Raw genomic sequence first — 19,491 nt, forward strand, 5'->3', positions numbered from 1 at the left:
TATTGAGTTGTTGTTCATCTGCGTCACATTGGACGTCAAATGGCCACCATTGTGACGGTGACGCGTTGATATGTCACGTGGTGACTGTATTAAGACATTGTCCGAAACAAATCAACCGAATGAGCCGTTCCGTGTCAGTCTGACGTCACGGTAACTATAAGCTGTGAAGTCAGAGTTATCACCTAGACCCGTGGCCGAATGGGTTTGATCGCCTCCCATACCAGGTGTCCGAGTTCGAATCTCGAGCCAGCACGCACGGACAATGTCATTTATGGTGAACTGTCTTCTTGGTTTTCTTGAAAAAAAATTGTGTTGGTATTAATTAACCATGAATACAATAGCTGAGTACCAAGCGCCGTGGGGTTCACACTGAATTGTCTTTTTGTCATAGAACTAACTATAACTATCGGTTATAGTTCTATGTTTTTATATAGTTATTTCTGATATTTTTTCACCATTGCTGAAACGATCGATTACCAAAAAGTTTTAAGTATGTCTTCACTTCAAAAGCCATGACATTGTTTGTAACAAGGAGGGTTTCTAAATCATAGTTGAGTACGATCTAAATGAATGGCCAAACCCGGTAACAAAAAGCCAGGGAAATTCAGACTTCATTTATTAGGTAAAATTATAATTATGAAATACTCCGCCTGGTCTCATTCGGAATCTTGACTGGAAAGAAGCCGATTCTATCGAAAATATTTCATAAAAATAACCGTTTGAAAATTCTCTGATAAAACTTGACAAAACGAACAACAACGGTTTTTTAGTATTGAACGATCGAATATTATTCTGTCAAGAAGGTTTTGATGTACATGTAATAATCAGCATCATTACAATCATGTGAAATAATTCTTTTTAGATATATATAGATTCACTACGAATAACCGTATCGAAACAGTAGCAAATATAAATCAACTATTTTCACTGTTTTTGAATTATTTCGATTTCGTATTTCTAACACACTAGTGTCTCTAAAACTCTAATAGCACCGCCAGATATTTAAAAATCATAATTTTTTTATTATTGAATTTTGTATAAGCAGTAGTTCATATAATGATCCGTTGAATTTAAGCCGATTCTTTACAAATATATATAACTGATGATATATCAGTAGCAGTCTCACAACATAAACACATGCGTATAAATATATATATTATTTCACAACTATAAAATCTGCAGAGCTGTCAAATTAAAATTCATAGATCAAAATAATATTCTCTTTAAGCAAACATTACACTAATACTTATCGAATACTTCACATCAGGTTCTTCAGTTCTCTTGTATAAATATGTTCTTCCTAAAGTGAAATCCCACACTTTGAAGACCAGAAATGAAAAGTATATTGCGACCACAGAGTTTCACCTGACGATGGAAAGAGCTGAAACGTCGCGGTTTCAATGAACTTTTATTAAATCAATTTTTCAATATTTTCCTCTTTAAAAATGTGAGAAAAGTCGCTCATCTTTCAAGGATTACAGTGTGTTTCAAAATAACAATCCCTCAACCCGATGATTTAATGAATTGGATTGTTATCCTTCAATAAGATACTGAAAAATAAGTATTTTCTGTCGCATTTCACACTGATTTCTGTTTAAATCAAACTAACATACATTATACATAGGAAGCAGTTGATTTGGTTGGAATCAGGTTTCGGTCTTCAAAACGAATTTCACATCACAAAAACAGCTACATTTATAAAACATTGCATCCACCTTTATCTTTGAAAGGGTTGTCATTTTGTTTTGCGAATCCATAAATGAGTACATCGTTTTCTTGATGTTGTTCGCAAAACTTCTTAATTTCCTCGATACATTCTGAAACAGGCATTCGCCTTACGCTAGCCTCCACTTTCAGTTGTTCGACGGCCTTACGATGCTGTTGAAGGTTCTCCTGGAATTTATTCATTCTAGAAATAAAACAAGAAGAAACATTAAAGTTTATTGACGACTGGAAAAAGTAACACATATAAATTGCTCCATGTTGTCGACGAGGGATGATATGATATTGATAACATGATTTTCTAGTTATAATGATTAAGTTATTTTGAATTAAGATATATCGACAATTGAATTTGACCGGCAACCAGTCTAGCCGCTCTATGACATCGACATCGACTCGCACAGTACCCCTTGAATAACGGAGAATAGTTCTATATCTAAAAACATTTTTTCAACGGTTTTTACGGTGTCAAAAAAATCAAGCTCCATTTTGTCAATTGTAGCGTGTTGTTGTAACTCGGATGCTGATCATCTCGTGAAGTTCATTTCGTTCAGATAGTTCAGTTCGTGCACCCTAAGGCAGGGCCGCCTCGATATTAAAACTCAACTGCTCTCTCCAGAAGAAATATTTTTCGTAGACCGACACGTTGTTGGCATGGAAACAGTGAAGCTAAAGTGAGGACTGGGAGCTCAGAAGAGATCGCTTAAGAATCAGTTTATCAAGTGATGTCGCAGATCAGGTTCAACCAGCCCTAGAAAACTTGTTTTCACACTGTTTTTACGATGCATCACTAACAAATGGTTCTTACGAAATAGTCTAAAGGCAGGGTGAAATTTAATGAAAGTTCAAAAGGGTATGGGAACGCTTGGGTGCATGTTGATCTCAGAATTTTGGTTTATGCAGGTAGCGCACAAACCTGGCGGGGGGGGGGGGTGCTAAGCTAAAACCCCTAAAAACAAGTTGTGTTTAGATTATCGAGTTCATGAGTAAATCGAATTGTTAAAGGTCGTTCTGGTGACCTTGCAGAAAAAAGGCCCGTTATACAAAAATCCTCCGTACCATGATAATGATATTTAAACTAAAAAGGAAATTTCAAGACTCTCAAATTTCTAAAAAAATCATTTGATCGTGATTTTAAAAGCTTTTACGGCTGTGTAGACTATATACATATCAATTTATTTGAGCAAATTCAAAGGCACCGTAAATAACTTTTGACAATACAATATTTGAAAACATGTTCATACACCATAGAATACACCATAGAATATACCCAGCGTTATAAAGACAAATAAATCGGGCTGTTTGTGCTGTGAACTGCTATTTGTCAGTGATGGTACATTTTTTAATCTAGGGAACCTCATCCACGTAGAATGAGCGACGACTTGTAAAGATATAGACCGCCAAACTCTAGTGTTATTACGTGATGCAGTTAGCTGTTGTCGTATACTGCTCAATATAACTGGGTTATCTAATATCGACTCAGTTCCAGCATCGATACAGTCATCACAAAAATGTAAAGCTGACAATCGTCCAATTAGTTTGATACTAGAAAATAATATCGAAAATCCCGCAACTAATGACGAAAAATTAAGTCCGAAATGTTTCCTAATTCAATGTTTTGACCATAACAGCTATTTTCAGGAATACTGTATTCCTGAAAGATGAATTCATACTAACTCTAGAAATAGCTACATCGACATTGGACTAATTTAACCAAGATCTCTTTCATGTTCTATGGTTTCTTCATGACGTTCGTTAACAACAGCGCACCTCGATGCATTTTCCATAATTCCACGCAATCTCTGCGGGGTAAATGGTTAGGATATCGCTCCAGAACTGCCTCCAGTCCAACCTCCAACCGCAACCATCAATTAGACTCTGACTGAAATGAGTGTTTGTTACCAATGGCAATAAAATTGCTTATTTTGCTGTGATAAGAGGATGTTATGTGCGACGACAAGTCATTAACAAAACACCTCCAGGGTCTACTTTATACTTCACAAATTTTAATATCAATCCTAAACGTACACTCGGCAGAAAGATGAGATCTGAACGCTGCGGTTTCATCATCAACAAACCGTCGTTTTATATTACGTAGTTGAAATTTCGATCAATCTGTTTCAAGAAAAGGAAAACATAGAAAAACCGCGTATTCTAAAACTGCGTGTTCTAAAACCGCGTGACCGAAAAAATCAAAATGGAATACAAATAAAAACACGACAAACACGATAAGGGATCCTGGGACAGGTCGATTTGCTTTCAAATAATTTAAAAAGAAATAAAGAACAATATTCATGTTCAGGTGTTTTCTTATGGAGAGGTCTGAAATGATATCGGGAACTCTAGACAACGTTTTCAGCAATTGATTCTTATATTTCATTCCACCAAACTTCGTTTATCGGAGTTAGTCGACTATAGTCCACGGGATTGAGCACGGTCGCTGTAGTTCGGACCTGTTTCCAACATGACCGACACTGTGAAATGCGTTACGACCGAACTATAGTGCGTTCGGTTATTAGCTCTGGCCACTAGTCGACTAAACTGCGATAAGCGAGGTTCGCCCGTCAATAGTCTCCCTTCTAGAGAAATGAAAAACACATGACGCCATAATCATCGTTATACAACAATCTTTATTGCTACTCATTTTCCGTGTTTTATGCGATTACAAACAAATCATCGAAAATAATCTTAAACAAAACCTCGAATCAAATCTAAATGTATCTAAAATTATATCCCAATCATTAGATAATCACAATTATCCAAAAAATAAGTATTTGGTTTTTTTTTTTCTAGCGACCAAGCCCTTAAAACTAAACAGGCTTTATAGACTATATCTGATTATTGATAATGTCTTAGTTTCAAGGAGGCGATCGATTTTTTCGTTTCCGAAAACAAAGCAGAATGTTGTATAAATGTTATTTTTCAGTACAAAATATGACCTTTACCGAATTGCAATCCCTCAATCTATACTCGAACAAATTGGTGTTTATCTCATGATGATAATTTAAGCACTGATCCCCTGAAACAAACTCGAAATATCACAATTTCAGCTTGAAATTATTAGTAAAATCTGCAAATTACAAATCAATAACTTTGAATATGTTTTACAGTAAATTATTTTCTATGTTGTGCCTGGATATTAAGTTTTGATTTCTCCACGCAGAGATTATCAATCACAAATATTTCACGAGCCAAATTTATTTTCACAGAATGATTTTTCAGTAAGTATAATATATATATATATATACATATAAGAATAAACTAAAAATCACGAAGAAATTAGGTACCGGCGTCACACACCAGATGGCGCGATAACACACTAAGTTTATTTAACGTAGTGAAAATTAGTTTATTTTCGATGAGATTTGAACTTGACTTTTAGGCTTCATAATCCGAACATTATCGAACGAATCACGAATGGAATTATGATTTACTTTATCACTCGGTGTATGGTATAGATTTCCCTGAAAAAGAGAAATGGAGAAAAAACTGACTAGCTTATAACGACACCTAGCGGATCATCGCATGCCACAGTAACGGTGCCGGTACCTTATCACTGTTTTACCCTAGTCTAAATATTGATAAAAATTATTATGATAATACTTTACTGTAATAATAATAATAATAATAATAATAATAGTTATAATAATACTTATGATAAACGTGTTGATAATGATTAATTAATTAATTATATACATGAATTAATAACTAAGTTAAAAGAAAACGTTGTACATTAAGTTAGATTATGTACGTATCTTTCTCTCTCTCCCACTATCTCTCTCTCTCTCTTCTTAGAAATACAACTAGAACTACAAAACACATAAAACTAGTTTCAAAGACACTTTAATAAGGATTTTCTGCAGCTTGTTTTAATGCGACCTTTCATTTTAACGGTTGAGCTTTACATTTGAATTTTTAAATAATCCACGCAATTCATCTTTCTATCTTTTAGAGGAATGAACATAACTCATTAATCTGATGAAACCACTAGATTCGCACGGGATTCCGAAAGTGAATTTTAAGCAAACGGTGCATTTTACGAAATATGTTTTTTTTAAACGATGGAATAAAGCGCTTTCAATAAGATTTTGATTCATGTAGATTCCTCAGCAATAGAAAAAAAAAACGAAAAAAGAGTTTTCTAAACATAATCACGCAAAGCAACGATAACGTCACTTAAATAAGGGGTTCCCAGAAAATAAATTCTGGGAAGATTCTGTACACGATTAAAAACCTTACTTCATCATAACTATATCGAGGAAGTGCCACTAGAAAATTATCAACATGTTGCATCTAAATTCCTAGATTTTGAACATTCTCTAAAATGGCAAATGCAAATAGTTAAGATAGAAGCAAATATATTCTATGAAGATATGAATGAAATAGAGAATAACTTATAATTAAAAACATCAAACATTAAAAACATCAATTAAAACATGAATGGGTCGACAATTGTTTTTTTTTTGGTTTGTTTTCTTATTGAGAGGGAAATAAGTGCTGGTTATGCAAATAAATGTGTATGAATTAACGACAACTAATAAATAATAAATCACATAATTAAAGAAGTTTAGAGTGTATTGCTCGCTGAGATATATTCATAACTAGATCACGTGACCACCGCCAGAAGTCACGTGCCAGATTTGATCTGCCATGGTTCAACCAAATCCGGAAGGTGACATCGCGGATTTCAAAACCATCAATTTCTGACTAATTTGTACTGACCAAAACAATTATATATGAATGATTAAATAATAACAGTAATATTCAACTGATTATATATAACATCTATGTTAAAACACCATATATGGAAATTAAAACGCTAATAAAACGTTTACCATTTTAAAGAAAATTCAAAAATGTCAGAATAAGACGCATTCGTAAAATGATTTAATAGTTGGAACTTCACCACACACTAACAGGTGAATCAAAGTTTTATCGTTAATAGAATCTAACAGTTCCGTAAACGCGTGGATCTTAATTTGACTCTAGGCGGTTAAAACAATTCGGAGCAAATAACATGGAACTTGGGTCTGAAGATCAGGTCGGTTATTCTTTTAAAGAGCTCAACCGTAAAAATTTTAAGGTCTACACAAAAAATGCCGATATTTTTAAACAACATTATAACCTAGAGAACTACTGTAATAATGGAGTACAGAATGAAATGTGTAAATTAAAATTCCTGTGGCAAAAAAAACCTATTTTAAAAATTACTTGTGACGGTGGGATGTGACTGACGAGATTCAGTCGAGAATCTCGCGAGATATCTACGTTACGTGCAACAAGGGCTACGTTTGATTGTGGCAATCGAGGTTTCCGCTTGTGGCAAGTGAGGATCCACCAGGTTCGCTAGTGTACATTCGGACAACGATGCCAGATTCGATTAGAATGTATCCGTAATTTTTCTATACATAAACCCTTAAGATCGCACCGAGTTTATCAAGAGCAATCATTCACATGATATTCTATGTTGGCGGCTGAAAAATTAGCTAATTGAAATTAACGAGATTTTGATCAAGTTGTCCAATAGATGCGTACGCCACCTAGCGGGATATCGCGGTGCAGCGCCGGTTCCTCACTGAATAATAATTTTGACAATTCGTCTGAACCGCTGACGTACTTTGAAATGTGATAGCGCAACAGTTATTGTCGCGGAGAGACTGCAACAAATCAAAATGCATAGAGATGAAGTGATCGATCACTCAATGAGTAAAGAATCATTGAAAAACTAGCCAATAAGCTACCGGAAACGCAACTGCGGCAAGCGGAATTGCGCCAGGTTCGCTAGTGTACAACGACGTCAACGCTGGATTTTTTCTAGTCAAATATCATGTAGGAAATTTTTACCACATCGATATGAACTGTAAAGATAACCAGAGTTTATCGAGACGCGTGATTCGCCTTTGAGATCAAAGTTCATCGTGAAAATAAACTAATTTTGTTCGGGTACGTCTGATATCTTAGTGGTGCCATCTGACGGGTTGATGGTATGCCGGTATTCAGATTTTTCAGAGCATCTGTGGTGTCATGTGAGCTGTGTGTCAAAAGCGGTTTAATTATTCCGATAAAGTACCACCGTCGTAGTTAAATCCCTGTTTGGAAATTCATGGTTGTCGTCGGTCGGCGTGGTGCTGGTGGTGGTTGCCGAGCGGATTTCCGCCTTAGGTTTTCAGGTTTTGTCGCTTTCTAAGCACAATTCGACTGTTCAGTTCAGTAGATAAGAGACGAATCTGTGACTGATCTGATCGCAGACGGGGGGCTAGAACGCTGTATAGTGGTGGTGGTGGTGGTGGTATTAAACTGGTGAATCGACATCGAGCTGCACCAGACAATACCAATTGAAACAGCTACCATCATCTTAGATTATAAATCCAGAAACTTGAAAATAAAATAACTTGTGTAAAGTGAAAATACTGTCTATTGTATATACGATGAGTTTATAGTGAGTCTTGTGTGTATAAAATGTGTCCAATGTTTTCTCACAGCGAATCGATCCATTTCACAATATATCACATCCCGACTTTTCCTGGAACGGGTTATTTTTCTTGTTCGGAATTCCGTTTACGAGGCAATCGTTCGGCAAGTTTTCGTCGATGAATTTCATCATGTCGGCCACGCATTCGGACACGTTTTTACGCGGAACCGATGCTTCCAACTGTAACTGTTCGAGGATTTTCTGTTGTCCCGCCACTGCACTCGACATCTTCGCTGCCTGTAATGATAAACAACTAGAACTTAAGTCAACTTTGTCAGCGACGCTTTTAGTTTGTGTATGTATATATGAGCGAGTGAACGACCTTATTCCATTCATTCTTTACTATAGCACCTCCATTGACTACGAGGGTCTTTTAAAGTAAAAGTCAAATATGAAAACAGGTCGTTGTATTATTCGGATGTATTATCACTGACAACCCGTGAATTGAAATGAAAATTTATACGTTCAAATTCAACTATCGTAAGTTTTGGTTAAATCATGGACTCTAACACAATTCGTAGAACGGTTAAACACAGCTATTTGAATGACGTGAAATGAAATTCGAATTGATGTAAATCATGGTAAAGGGTGTGGCCTTTTATACTACATTAAACCGCATTGAAGCTGCCTCGAAAAATTTCTGAAAAACTCATCACCCCCTTCCTCCTATCTCTCATCCTCTTCCTGACTATATGGACCGCTTAAATACAAATCACCAAAAAGAAACTAACAGTCGTGTTACTGAAAAATTCACAGTCCGTTTACTGACTGTCCCTCCATATCCTTCCCTCCCCTTGACTGTGGATATTGAAATAAATAGGAAACTAAACTGCAGCCCTGTTACTGACACTTATTGACTATCCCCTGCTGTTCTACTATCCCTCCTTCCCCTTGCTTGTGGATTTTGTAAATACAAATCATGAAAATACAGTCGTGTTACTGACTCAGAGTTGTAGTAAATCTACACAACATTTTTCTGTCCCTTGTCAAACTGCGTACATATGACAGAATATGAACTGACAGTATATCAGATTCTATCAGATTCTATCGATATATGATATGGAAAAATGATCACAGTTTATGCATTGATATTTGCGACCAGTTTTTATATAGCAGTCAGTCGCAGTTTCATAAATCAAGCTTATTTTCGACGTTTCGTCTGATTATATATAACAAGCACGTATTGGATTGTGTCGTTTCGCGGTATATTCCCTAACGGTTTATGTTTAGCCAATAACTCGAGATTCTGTCGCCAATATTCCTCTCTACTCAAATCCCATTATGGATGATCATCCTGGGTCGGCTTACACGAAGCCGAATATAGACCATGTCGGAGAAGATGGCCGCCTCCCTGTGACATCATTAAATTGACTTGATCTTAAAGTACTTTCACACCCAAACAGTTAGAAGTCAATTCCGTGATGTCAAAGGGGGATTTTTCTCTGATTTTCTTTTCAATTCGAGAGTTTTACTCTAAGACGCGTAATAGGCGTTCACACTTTAAACTGACAACTTTTGAACAGGGTCCAGGGTAGCTATTCTTCTAAAACGGAAGATTTCCTGAAATCTGAAATATCTCGATCAACTTTATCAATACCTTCCGAGTCACGAAAAAAGGTGAATTGAATGCGTTTCAATCCGATGCCACACCCTAGCACTAGATATACCTACATACACAACCTATCGGCAGTTTAGGGCGACCTAGCCATAAAGTAAAATTCCTCTACGTAAAAAACCCACACCCGAAAATCACTCATTAAAACAATACCGTTTAATTATAGAATCATAGATATTTTCATAGATAACATTTTGAGTTTTGTGATTATCTGCTCATTACATCCTCTCTCCGATCAATGGTACACACTTATTGATTAAACAGTGAGAGACGCCCTTTTCATACAAACCTATCGAAATACTGCGGTTACATTATTTATAATTGCCCAATCGGTTTCACTATTTGTGTACGCGCTTAAAAAATACATGTCACAGCGACTCAAACACATGGATGAAATATTCTACACAGGTTATGATTTATTTCCACGTTACGACTTGATCCTAATCGTCATCTTCAGGAATTTTAGTGTCATAATCAAGCAATAAGATGTGATACAAATAAGGGTTAATAATGATACATGAAAAACGTTTTCCTGAAGATGACAGGATAAAGTCAATATGTCGAATAAATGTGTGTCTATTTACCGTTTGTTTGATGTAACAATTATCCAAATAATTGTCTACGAAAGAGCTCGAATAAGGTTAACACGGCTCCTCGACAACTCGGCAAAGAAAGGTTAAGAAAGATTATGATGGATAGAAAAAGTCAAAATACAACTTCGTACGCATAATCAACAGCAATTCAATTAATATGAATTCTGGTTTTAATGTATATGTATTTTTTTTCGAGAGATAAGTGACGTCAAATGTCAAATAGCTGGCGCGTTGTAATTGATGAATAATCGTATATAATCAACGTATCATTTACAGATTGAAATATACGAGGGATTGGTTTATAAGATAGATAATTTGAATACTGCCAACGGCGTATAAATGTATATACGAGGTCTTTATGTATACCACACCCAATTTGATATTACCGCACTGTTACCCAGCGTAGTGCCGTCGTACGCCTAGTTTTCACTGGTAAAAATGTGCACGTTTAAAAATTCAACCAGGGGCTCGTGATATTCTAAGTAGTAGAAACAATAACCCGCATAATCATTATATAAAATCCAGTAATTAAGAATGAGATATAAATTCCGAAATGTTTCCTCTTAAGTTGTGTGGTATAGTTTATTCGAGTCCATCTTCAGGAAATCAAGTCGAAACATGAAATAAAGTCTAGGAAACATTTCGGACTCTATCTTTCTTTCTTAACGCAGAATTTTTTATATCATCTTAAAAAATTATAATAATGATTTGTAATTATGAATTATGATAATGACTCATTAAATAATGAGTAAGCCCTTGGTTAAAGATAATTACCGGTCTATAAAACTGACCCTTGTTTCGGGTTAGATACTTCAGAGCATTTTAGCCTATACAACACGCGTGATCAGTCTAAAATCCCGACTTCTCTTCAAGAACTAGAGTAACTGGACGCTCCTGACCCCTGTTCATCAAAATATTAGATCTATTGCGCATAGCTTTTCAATTCAGTAACTATTACGTGACTCGAACTTCGAATATCTTCTACTAAATTTGAGTTTTGATTCAGATGCAAATGAACTGTAATCAATCATTCCGTACTGAGAGGATGGACTTACACTTTGCAACGGCATCCAATGCCGTGGAATTAATTTATCAAAACCGTCTTTTCTTTAAAAAGTAGTAAATACACGTCTCATCAATTTCAAAATGGATCCAACATTCTCTAGTAACTGTTGAATGATTAATGATTAGACGGATTCTACTATCTAATCCCACACTGAAGATCAGCGTTAATCAAAGATTAGTTAGATCTATTAAAACATAAACGACTGACTGTGAAAGCATGAGATATTTCTAGATGAGAATTTCACTGATTAAACTTGAAGCAATGTCCTACGCTCGAAGGACCCTAAATATTGAGAATTAACAGCGAAACATCCGTTTGTTACACTTACAGGTGAAACGCTTCTAACCATCTTCAGAGAGATTTACTTGAAACGGAATGGATTTCAAATAAATCTCTGAAGATGGTTAGAACTACCCTAACCGAGTGTCACTGATTTATAGTTGTTAATTGTCAACATTATGGGTATATTATTAATAGACTACGAAATGTATACATCTGATTGCGAAGAATAACGTCTCTCAATGTTTATATATATAAAGTTAGTTAATTTAGTTTATTATGTATATATATATATACTGCTAGGTTGAAAGCAAAATTTTCTTAAATTAAATGACGGATATTCCTCAAATAGAGCTGAAATCCATCAGGGCTTCCCTCCTCGGTGTGAACAATTTTTGAAGAAATAAACCCGAAAAGTTGCACTTCAAAGAGGTTTAATGTCACAGGTTTTAACGATTTCTGTCTTGCCAAAAATGGACAACCTCAAAGTAAATACAGGGGTTCGAACCCCAGAAATCCCCCCCCCATTTTATTATCTGGAATCATTCGGAAAAATAGATAAATGAATACATACCCGACCAATTCGGTGCTGTGAGACTGACTCTCTGCTATCCTCACACGGCAGTTACTGCGAGTCTACAGCCACACCCGGCATCGTGTGGTTCCATTCGATACAATAATCAGCTGCCACACAATCGATTCCTATGAGACAAATTAGCGACATACTCGCGCGCTCTCTCTCCATCTACAGAGTTTAAACTCGCCGCTTGCTTGAGAGCTGCATCTCTATCACCTCATGTTCAGTATCGATATCGCTGTATCGGTCACATGGAATCCGGGAATATGGATTCCAAAACTCGAAGGAGTAGAAGGCATTCAGTACCTACTGGACCCCGGACTGGATCCAGTGCCGCAGTTGTCAGTTACAAAAATCACCTCATTTTCATCGAGTTAACTTTGAGTCAAACCTTAACTCACAACTGTAGAACTGGAATGCAAGTGAAGATTTGTAAAAGGGTCCGACGCGTATTGGTACCGAGATCCTATGACAACCTCAGTCTTTAAGTGTCCAGGGAGATGCGACTGAAAGTCGAACGGGTTGAGAATTCGTCATACACTCGTTTCCACGGGAGTTTGATCGGGTAACGTGAAAGAAAGTTGGGAAGAATATTTGGGGCGGTAGATTCAGAAATGATTAGAAATGATTAGGCCTATCTCTTAGCGAACAGAAATGAAGAATAGCACGATAAATAACGATCATTGATTTTTAAAGAGATATTTTACAAAGTGATCATTATCGCATTAACGATCATACATATATATATATATGTATACATATCATATCATATATATATATATATATATATATATATATATATATATATATATATATATATATATATATATATATATATATATATATATATATATATATATATATATATATATATATATATATATATATATATATATATATATATATATATATATATATATATATATATATATATATATAAATATATATATACATATATAAATATATATATATATATATATATATATATATATATATATATATATATATATATATATATATATTTATATATGTATATATATATATATATATATATATATTTATATATGTATATATATATTTATATATATATATATATCTATGTTTTTGTTGCATCCAACGAAGTCATCAATTTGTCATCACAAACAAAATCAGCCGCCCGACTGGCGTCACCACGAGTTTATATATCACCCACGAGGATTAGAAAGTTGTCACATAACCGAAGTCGCCTCTTTTTTAAGTATATGTGTATTTGCAATTGAATTTGCTAAGTGTAAGTCCTCATTTGGATAAGTCCTGGCAGTGTGGCTGTCTCCACAGTGACCTACGTCGCTCTACGATCCAAGTGTAACCATCATCAGACACTAAGGTTCTTGGCGAAGTTAAGTCATGGTCAAGAACCAAAACATATTATTTTCAAAACGATTTTGTCTCATGATATATCATATACTTAGTTTTATTCTCAAAAACTTTTAAATATTTCTTCACCAGTTTCTAGATATACAATGTAGCAGTTTTGATATGTTAATGCAGAATGCGCCAAGGAGAACATACAAATACATTGTCGGGTTTAATAAAAAGCCCCAGTGCACAAATAACTCAATTTCTAGGTTACATGTTCAAACGGTAAAACATTGAAAATAAGAAACTTTTTTCAAACCACAAGATAATGAAATAAATCAAATGATAGAAACAACGGAACTAAACTGCTACACAACTGAATTAAGCTGAATATAGAAATTAAAATACAATGAACTGGACCGATTACAAAAAAACTGAACCGATTACAAATTGAAGCATGGTGAAACCGAGAATGCGGAAAATATCAAGCGAATTCATATGGCAACGATCTGACGTAATTTTGGCCGTTTTCTATGATATTTTACTTCATTTATGACGGTCAGTATGACGCGTGTCACATCATTAACAAAATTTAAAAAGAATTCCCGAGAAACCAGGATATCTAAACTAAGACGTATGACTTAGATTGTGGGATTTAACTATTCTATACTCTCAGCATTATAGGCTATCACCATTTTATTGAAAAAAAAACACCCGAACCTTCGCTAAAAATACTATATTCATCGTGGAATATATTTAAAAATGTATCACCAGCAGTAATTATGTATGTATATAGTTAAATATCGAATATCTAATACATGAAAATATGGTCGGTTTCTTTATTTCACAAATACGAACAATTCTGTTTACTTTGAGCAGGATTTCTATATAAATGTTTGTATATATTGTAAGGATGGAAGCCACAGATAGTATGAGTAAAAGCGACAATATTCTATCATATATAAATGTATTAACCGAAGGTTGTTCGTCATTTTATTACAAGATGTCACAGGATATTTTCTTCGCTTTGAACGGGTTATCATTGACTGGGAAAATCAACGGATCGTTCTGTAAACCTTCCTGGCAAAACTTCACCATTTGAGCGATCGTTTTAGACATCGGTTCACGCTGAATTTTACAATACTGCACTAATTCGCTTCGATCGTCTTGGTATTTCTGGATTAATTCAGATGTTCTACCTTGATAAGACATGGCGTTCTTTCTTTCCTAAGCGAACGATAGAAAACAATTTACTACGATTTGTTTCTGATAGACACTAATAATTCGTGAAAGATATGTTGAAATGTAGACGGATGAACCCCAGACGGCGATGTTTATGAGGACTGTGGCAAGTGAGGATTCCGCTTGTGGTAAGCGAGGATCCACCGGGTGTCGGCGCCGATATCAATTGAAATCTATCCAAAATCGTTCTCGAATTCCGTGAATGATAAATAAAACACGCGATCAAAGCGATTAGTGTTTATGCCTCGTATTTCTGATGAGGGGGCTAAAAATCTCGTAAGATGAACTAAATTCTGAACGAATTGATGCGCTCGCCATCTAGCGGAAAAGCCGGTGGACACGGGATCCTCGTAGATACACTAGATGAATCCAGTTACAGTGATTAACTTTGACACAGTATTTCATCATTGCATGTGACGATATATTTTATGAAACAGCCTAAACTACGTGGCGTCAATAAACTCGTTGCTTTCTATATAGTTTTCACTTGATTTTGAGAGTAATTTCGCTTTCAGAAAACAATAGGGGATCATCCTACATTTAAATACATGTATTCAGTCTCAGAAGGGGAAGATGTCGATTCTGTTGTTTTGCGGTGCATATACGTGAAGATTTAAGATAGAGGAGAGATAGCGACTCGAGGCCGTAAAGGGTTTATCTTTATCAGGGATCCAGTTTCCACAGTTATGAGTTAAGATTTGACTCAAGAATTAACTCGATGAAAATGAGGTGATTTTAATTCTAACTCACAGCCGTGCAATCCGGGTCCTGGAGATTATTCAAGCGTTTGATATTGTATCACCGCAGTAGGAAAGGGTAAAGCACGTATTAGTGGTGTATATAAATTACTTACCGTATTTGACGGATGGTGCATTGAGGTGAAATAGTGAGTACCACAACCGTTGGAAAAATACCGTTACCACAAAATGATAGCTTCAGTTCGCAAATAAAAGTAGATATGATTATGTAATAATGGATCGCAATGCAGGGTCGTCAATGATTAGATGACGCGTCGTACAGTGTCCTGATTCCTGACGAAACCACGAATATTATACATATAATTGTGTGAATTCCTGCAGTAATCTGTGGAGTAGTCTGCGCTGCCTCATCAGTAGCAGTAGTCTGCAGTCCTGAACCAGACAATTCTTTATAGTATGCTGATAAAATACCTGTCTCGGGTGTAAGTCCTGGTCTGAACACTGCCTCCTAGCTCGACAGCAGGTATCAATACGCAGCCCTGAACCGGACGATTCTTTATAGTATGCTGATAAAATACCTGTCTCGGGTGTAAGTCCTGGTCTGAACACTGCCTCCCAGCTCGACAGCAGGTATCAATACACAGCCCTGAACCAGGCGATTCTTTAAAGGGTGCTGATAAAATATCTAATGCGACATGTGAAGTGTGGGCGATAAAAAATTGAGGGTAATGTAACTAATGACCGAATGGATGCAGGGTCCAAGGCTGAGGGTCAAGGCTGAGGCAGCAATTCGAACTAGAAAAACAATCCATCAACAGAGAATCAAACAACAATCTTTATACATAAATCAAATGATAAAACAAGAATGGAAAACTAACCATACAGAAAAGAAATCTTTATTTCATAGTAAAAAGTTTCAATATTATCAATTTAAAGCCTGTAGTTTGGAATGTGAAAACTGGATGAGATTCAGCATCAAAATTAAAGCTACTTTAATGAAACATGTTTTCAGTGACGACTTCCCCGGAACATAAATATCTTCATGAAACTGAATCATTGCACAAAATAAATAGATTATAAATACATATGTATGTTTGTATAGTGTAGAACTGTGACTGGATGGAACAAACAGTAGACAGCGTACTCGTCTCAGAGCTCACCGTACCATAAATACCCTCCGAGGTACAACACGTAAATTCCGGGACAGTCAAAGCAAGGATGGGTCGTTATTACAATGAATCCGAAAACGAAAATGTGTAATTGATTATCCAGGGTCGACACAGTCTACTGTAGTTAGAGTACAAACATAAACATGGTTTTTTTTTACTTATAAAATTTCACATGATTTCTTTTCTTTGAACGGGTTTTCTTTAACCGGTATGATTAACGCATCTTCGTCGAAATGATCGTAACAGAATTTCATCATTTGTTCGATACTGACAGAAACACGTGTTCGTTGTAGTTTACTGTGTTCTATCAACTCCGACCGATAATCGACCATCTTCTGAACGAATTCGGGACCGCTTCCTTGAGACGCCATCTATAATAACAAATAACACGATGAATCAATTCATAACGAGTAGAGTTGTAGTAATTAAATAATGATAGATGTGCAGTTGTAAGAGTTAGTTATAAACAAACTCGCGTAAGTCGTTGTCTTTCAGTTCTTATTTCTTTTTCCAATTCAATGTACATTTAAAGTCATCATTTGGATAAGTTATCCATATAAGGCTAAAAAAAATTGATACCTTGTTTCTCCGCTCTGCTGAGCTTAAATGTTGACCCGGCCGGCCGCCTATCTACCCATACATTACTTTTTTAAAAATCGTGATCAATTTTACCATAACAGACCCGGCCGCTATAGAAATGAACTGTTTATGAATTTTATCATATTTTACAAAAATGACCCGGCCGCTGCGGAGAAACAAGGTATCATTTTTGTTTAGCCTAATAGTCATTCCAACTATGACACCGTTTAAGCGAGTTTCACTGATATTGAATATTTATCAAAAAATAAGTTTGTTAAGAGTCAACTATAAAACTAACATAAGATAAGAATTAAATCTAAGAGAAACTGATATCCGTCCTAATGCATGATTATAATCTCAGCGTTAACATGAAGGCCTGTGTTATATATTAAACGATGAATTTGGATGTTATTACGTGCTTACCTTTTTCAGAGTAAGAGCTATAAACTGCTGGTTTCAGAGTAACAACTACGCCCGGTTTGGTTAGTGTTAGCAGGGAATTCATCCCCAGCACATCCCAGCGAACTATTACTATATATACATGTTTGTAGTACGGTTTACACCACATGTACAAGTCATTAAAAGATATGTTTTTCTGATTATTAGCAATAGAGAAGGAAGATGTGAAGGTTAGGTTTAATAGGGTTGAATAGGGAATGATAGGGATCCTTAACCACAAACATGCATTAGGAAGGTAATAGATAATTGACAGTTAATCGTCAGTTTTGAGATATCTTTCCAATCATGAGGAAGTGAAGTGTTTATCATGTTGTAATTATTCTATAATACTAAAAAAAAAGTGCATTGATTTCAAAATAATAAAATCTAACTAAAACACGAGCAAAACAACAGAACAACAAGACACATAGGGCCAGCGCTTCAACCATATAGGCCTACACGACATTTTATTATGAAAGACCCCGATCCAGACCAGTTAACTAGGATCCATTCAACATCGGGCAGGCACAAATGATCTGCATTCAGCTGTCGGATCAACAGTATTTGGGGATAAAATAGTGTCACAGAAATATTCAAAACTAATTTTATTAATTTGATTGAGTTGTTAAAACTGACCATCTATATACATAAATAAGACTTACTTTAATGAAGTAACCTTGATTTATAAATGAAGATCTTGTTCAAATAATTGCAGTCTGTGAAATCTGAAAGATGTAGAAATATATGATTTCATCAACTCATCACTGTTGTTGTATCAGTTCAGAAAACTCCCAACAATTCTAGACTAAATGTTAGTTTTTTATGACAGATCTAGTGAGGTATTGTTGATGCGGAATGAGCGCCGCACAGGGTATAACTTTCAGGTAACACGCTGAGCTTTTCTGACAGGAAGGACCTGTTGTTTGGAGCTCAAACCCATCAACTGTTGTCATTGAGTGATGAGAGAAGGCACTCGACCACTTTGGCTCCCGTGATGGGCCCAATCACCATCCGGCAAACACCACCTTTTTCTCTTCTTACTTTATCATTACTACTAATAAATGTAATGCTATAAACATAGTTAATAACCTTGACTTTACTCTACTGTAAAATTTCAATGTAATTTGAAATGTTATATTTTACGAAGGCTATAAAACATTGCTATGTAGACAAAACACTTGTACAGGAAGTAAAATGGTAAACACGACATAGCCTTTGCCTATACCATATAGGCTAATAAGGTACTGCCTCCACTTGACCTTCTCATCTTCCTATCAACATGTGACTCTGAAAACCTAGCTCTATATTACAATTAAAACCTGCTGCCTGGTTAAAGCCTACCTTAATCTAATTAACGTTTAGGAAAATGAGTCTACGCCTTGTTTGCTTGCCGATTGAAATAAAATGGTGGCGAATGATCGTGGTTGGGGTGGCTCCAGCCTCCACACAACGCGATGTGAGAAAAATTCTTGGCTACCGAATGAGTTGTCGCAATACAGAATTCATGAAACCGGATCGGTATAGAACCAGCGCACCACTCGCCTCCTATCATGTCACAGATTTAAATCAGATATACTAGATATACCAAATGTCATTGCAAAGTCAGGCGGGGTTTTCAACCAACCCGTACTTGTAGTTGTGTATACGCCGACATTTGACGATGTAACGAAACCAGTTCTAATATTTTTCGGAGCATTCCTATA

At 35.7% G+C, this 19,491-nt stretch overlaps 1 protein-coding gene across 1 annotated transcript; it reads right to left on the minus strand.

The window, feature by feature from the left end:
- Positions 1 to 6,170: 6,170 nt before the first annotated feature.
- LOC141900138 (guanine nucleotide-binding protein subunit gamma-1-like) lies at positions 6,171 to 8,496 on the minus strand. Its single transcript, XM_074786901.1, has one exon. It carries the CDS (start codon positions 8,420 to 8,422, stop codon positions 8,219 to 8,221), a length of 204 nt encoding a protein of 67 aa, XP_074643002.1. The 5' UTR covers positions 8,423 to 8,496; the 3' UTR covers positions 6,171 to 8,218.
- Positions 8,497 to 19,491: the final 10,995 nt, after the last annotated feature.

The sequence above is a fragment of the Tubulanus polymorphus genome, chromosome 2 (assembly GCF_964204645.1).
Source record: "Tubulanus polymorphus chromosome 2, tnTubPoly1.2, whole genome shotgun sequence".
NCBI classification, from domain to species: domain Eukaryota; kingdom Metazoa; phylum Nemertea; class Palaeonemertea; order Tubulaniformes; family Tubulanidae; genus Tubulanus; species Tubulanus polymorphus.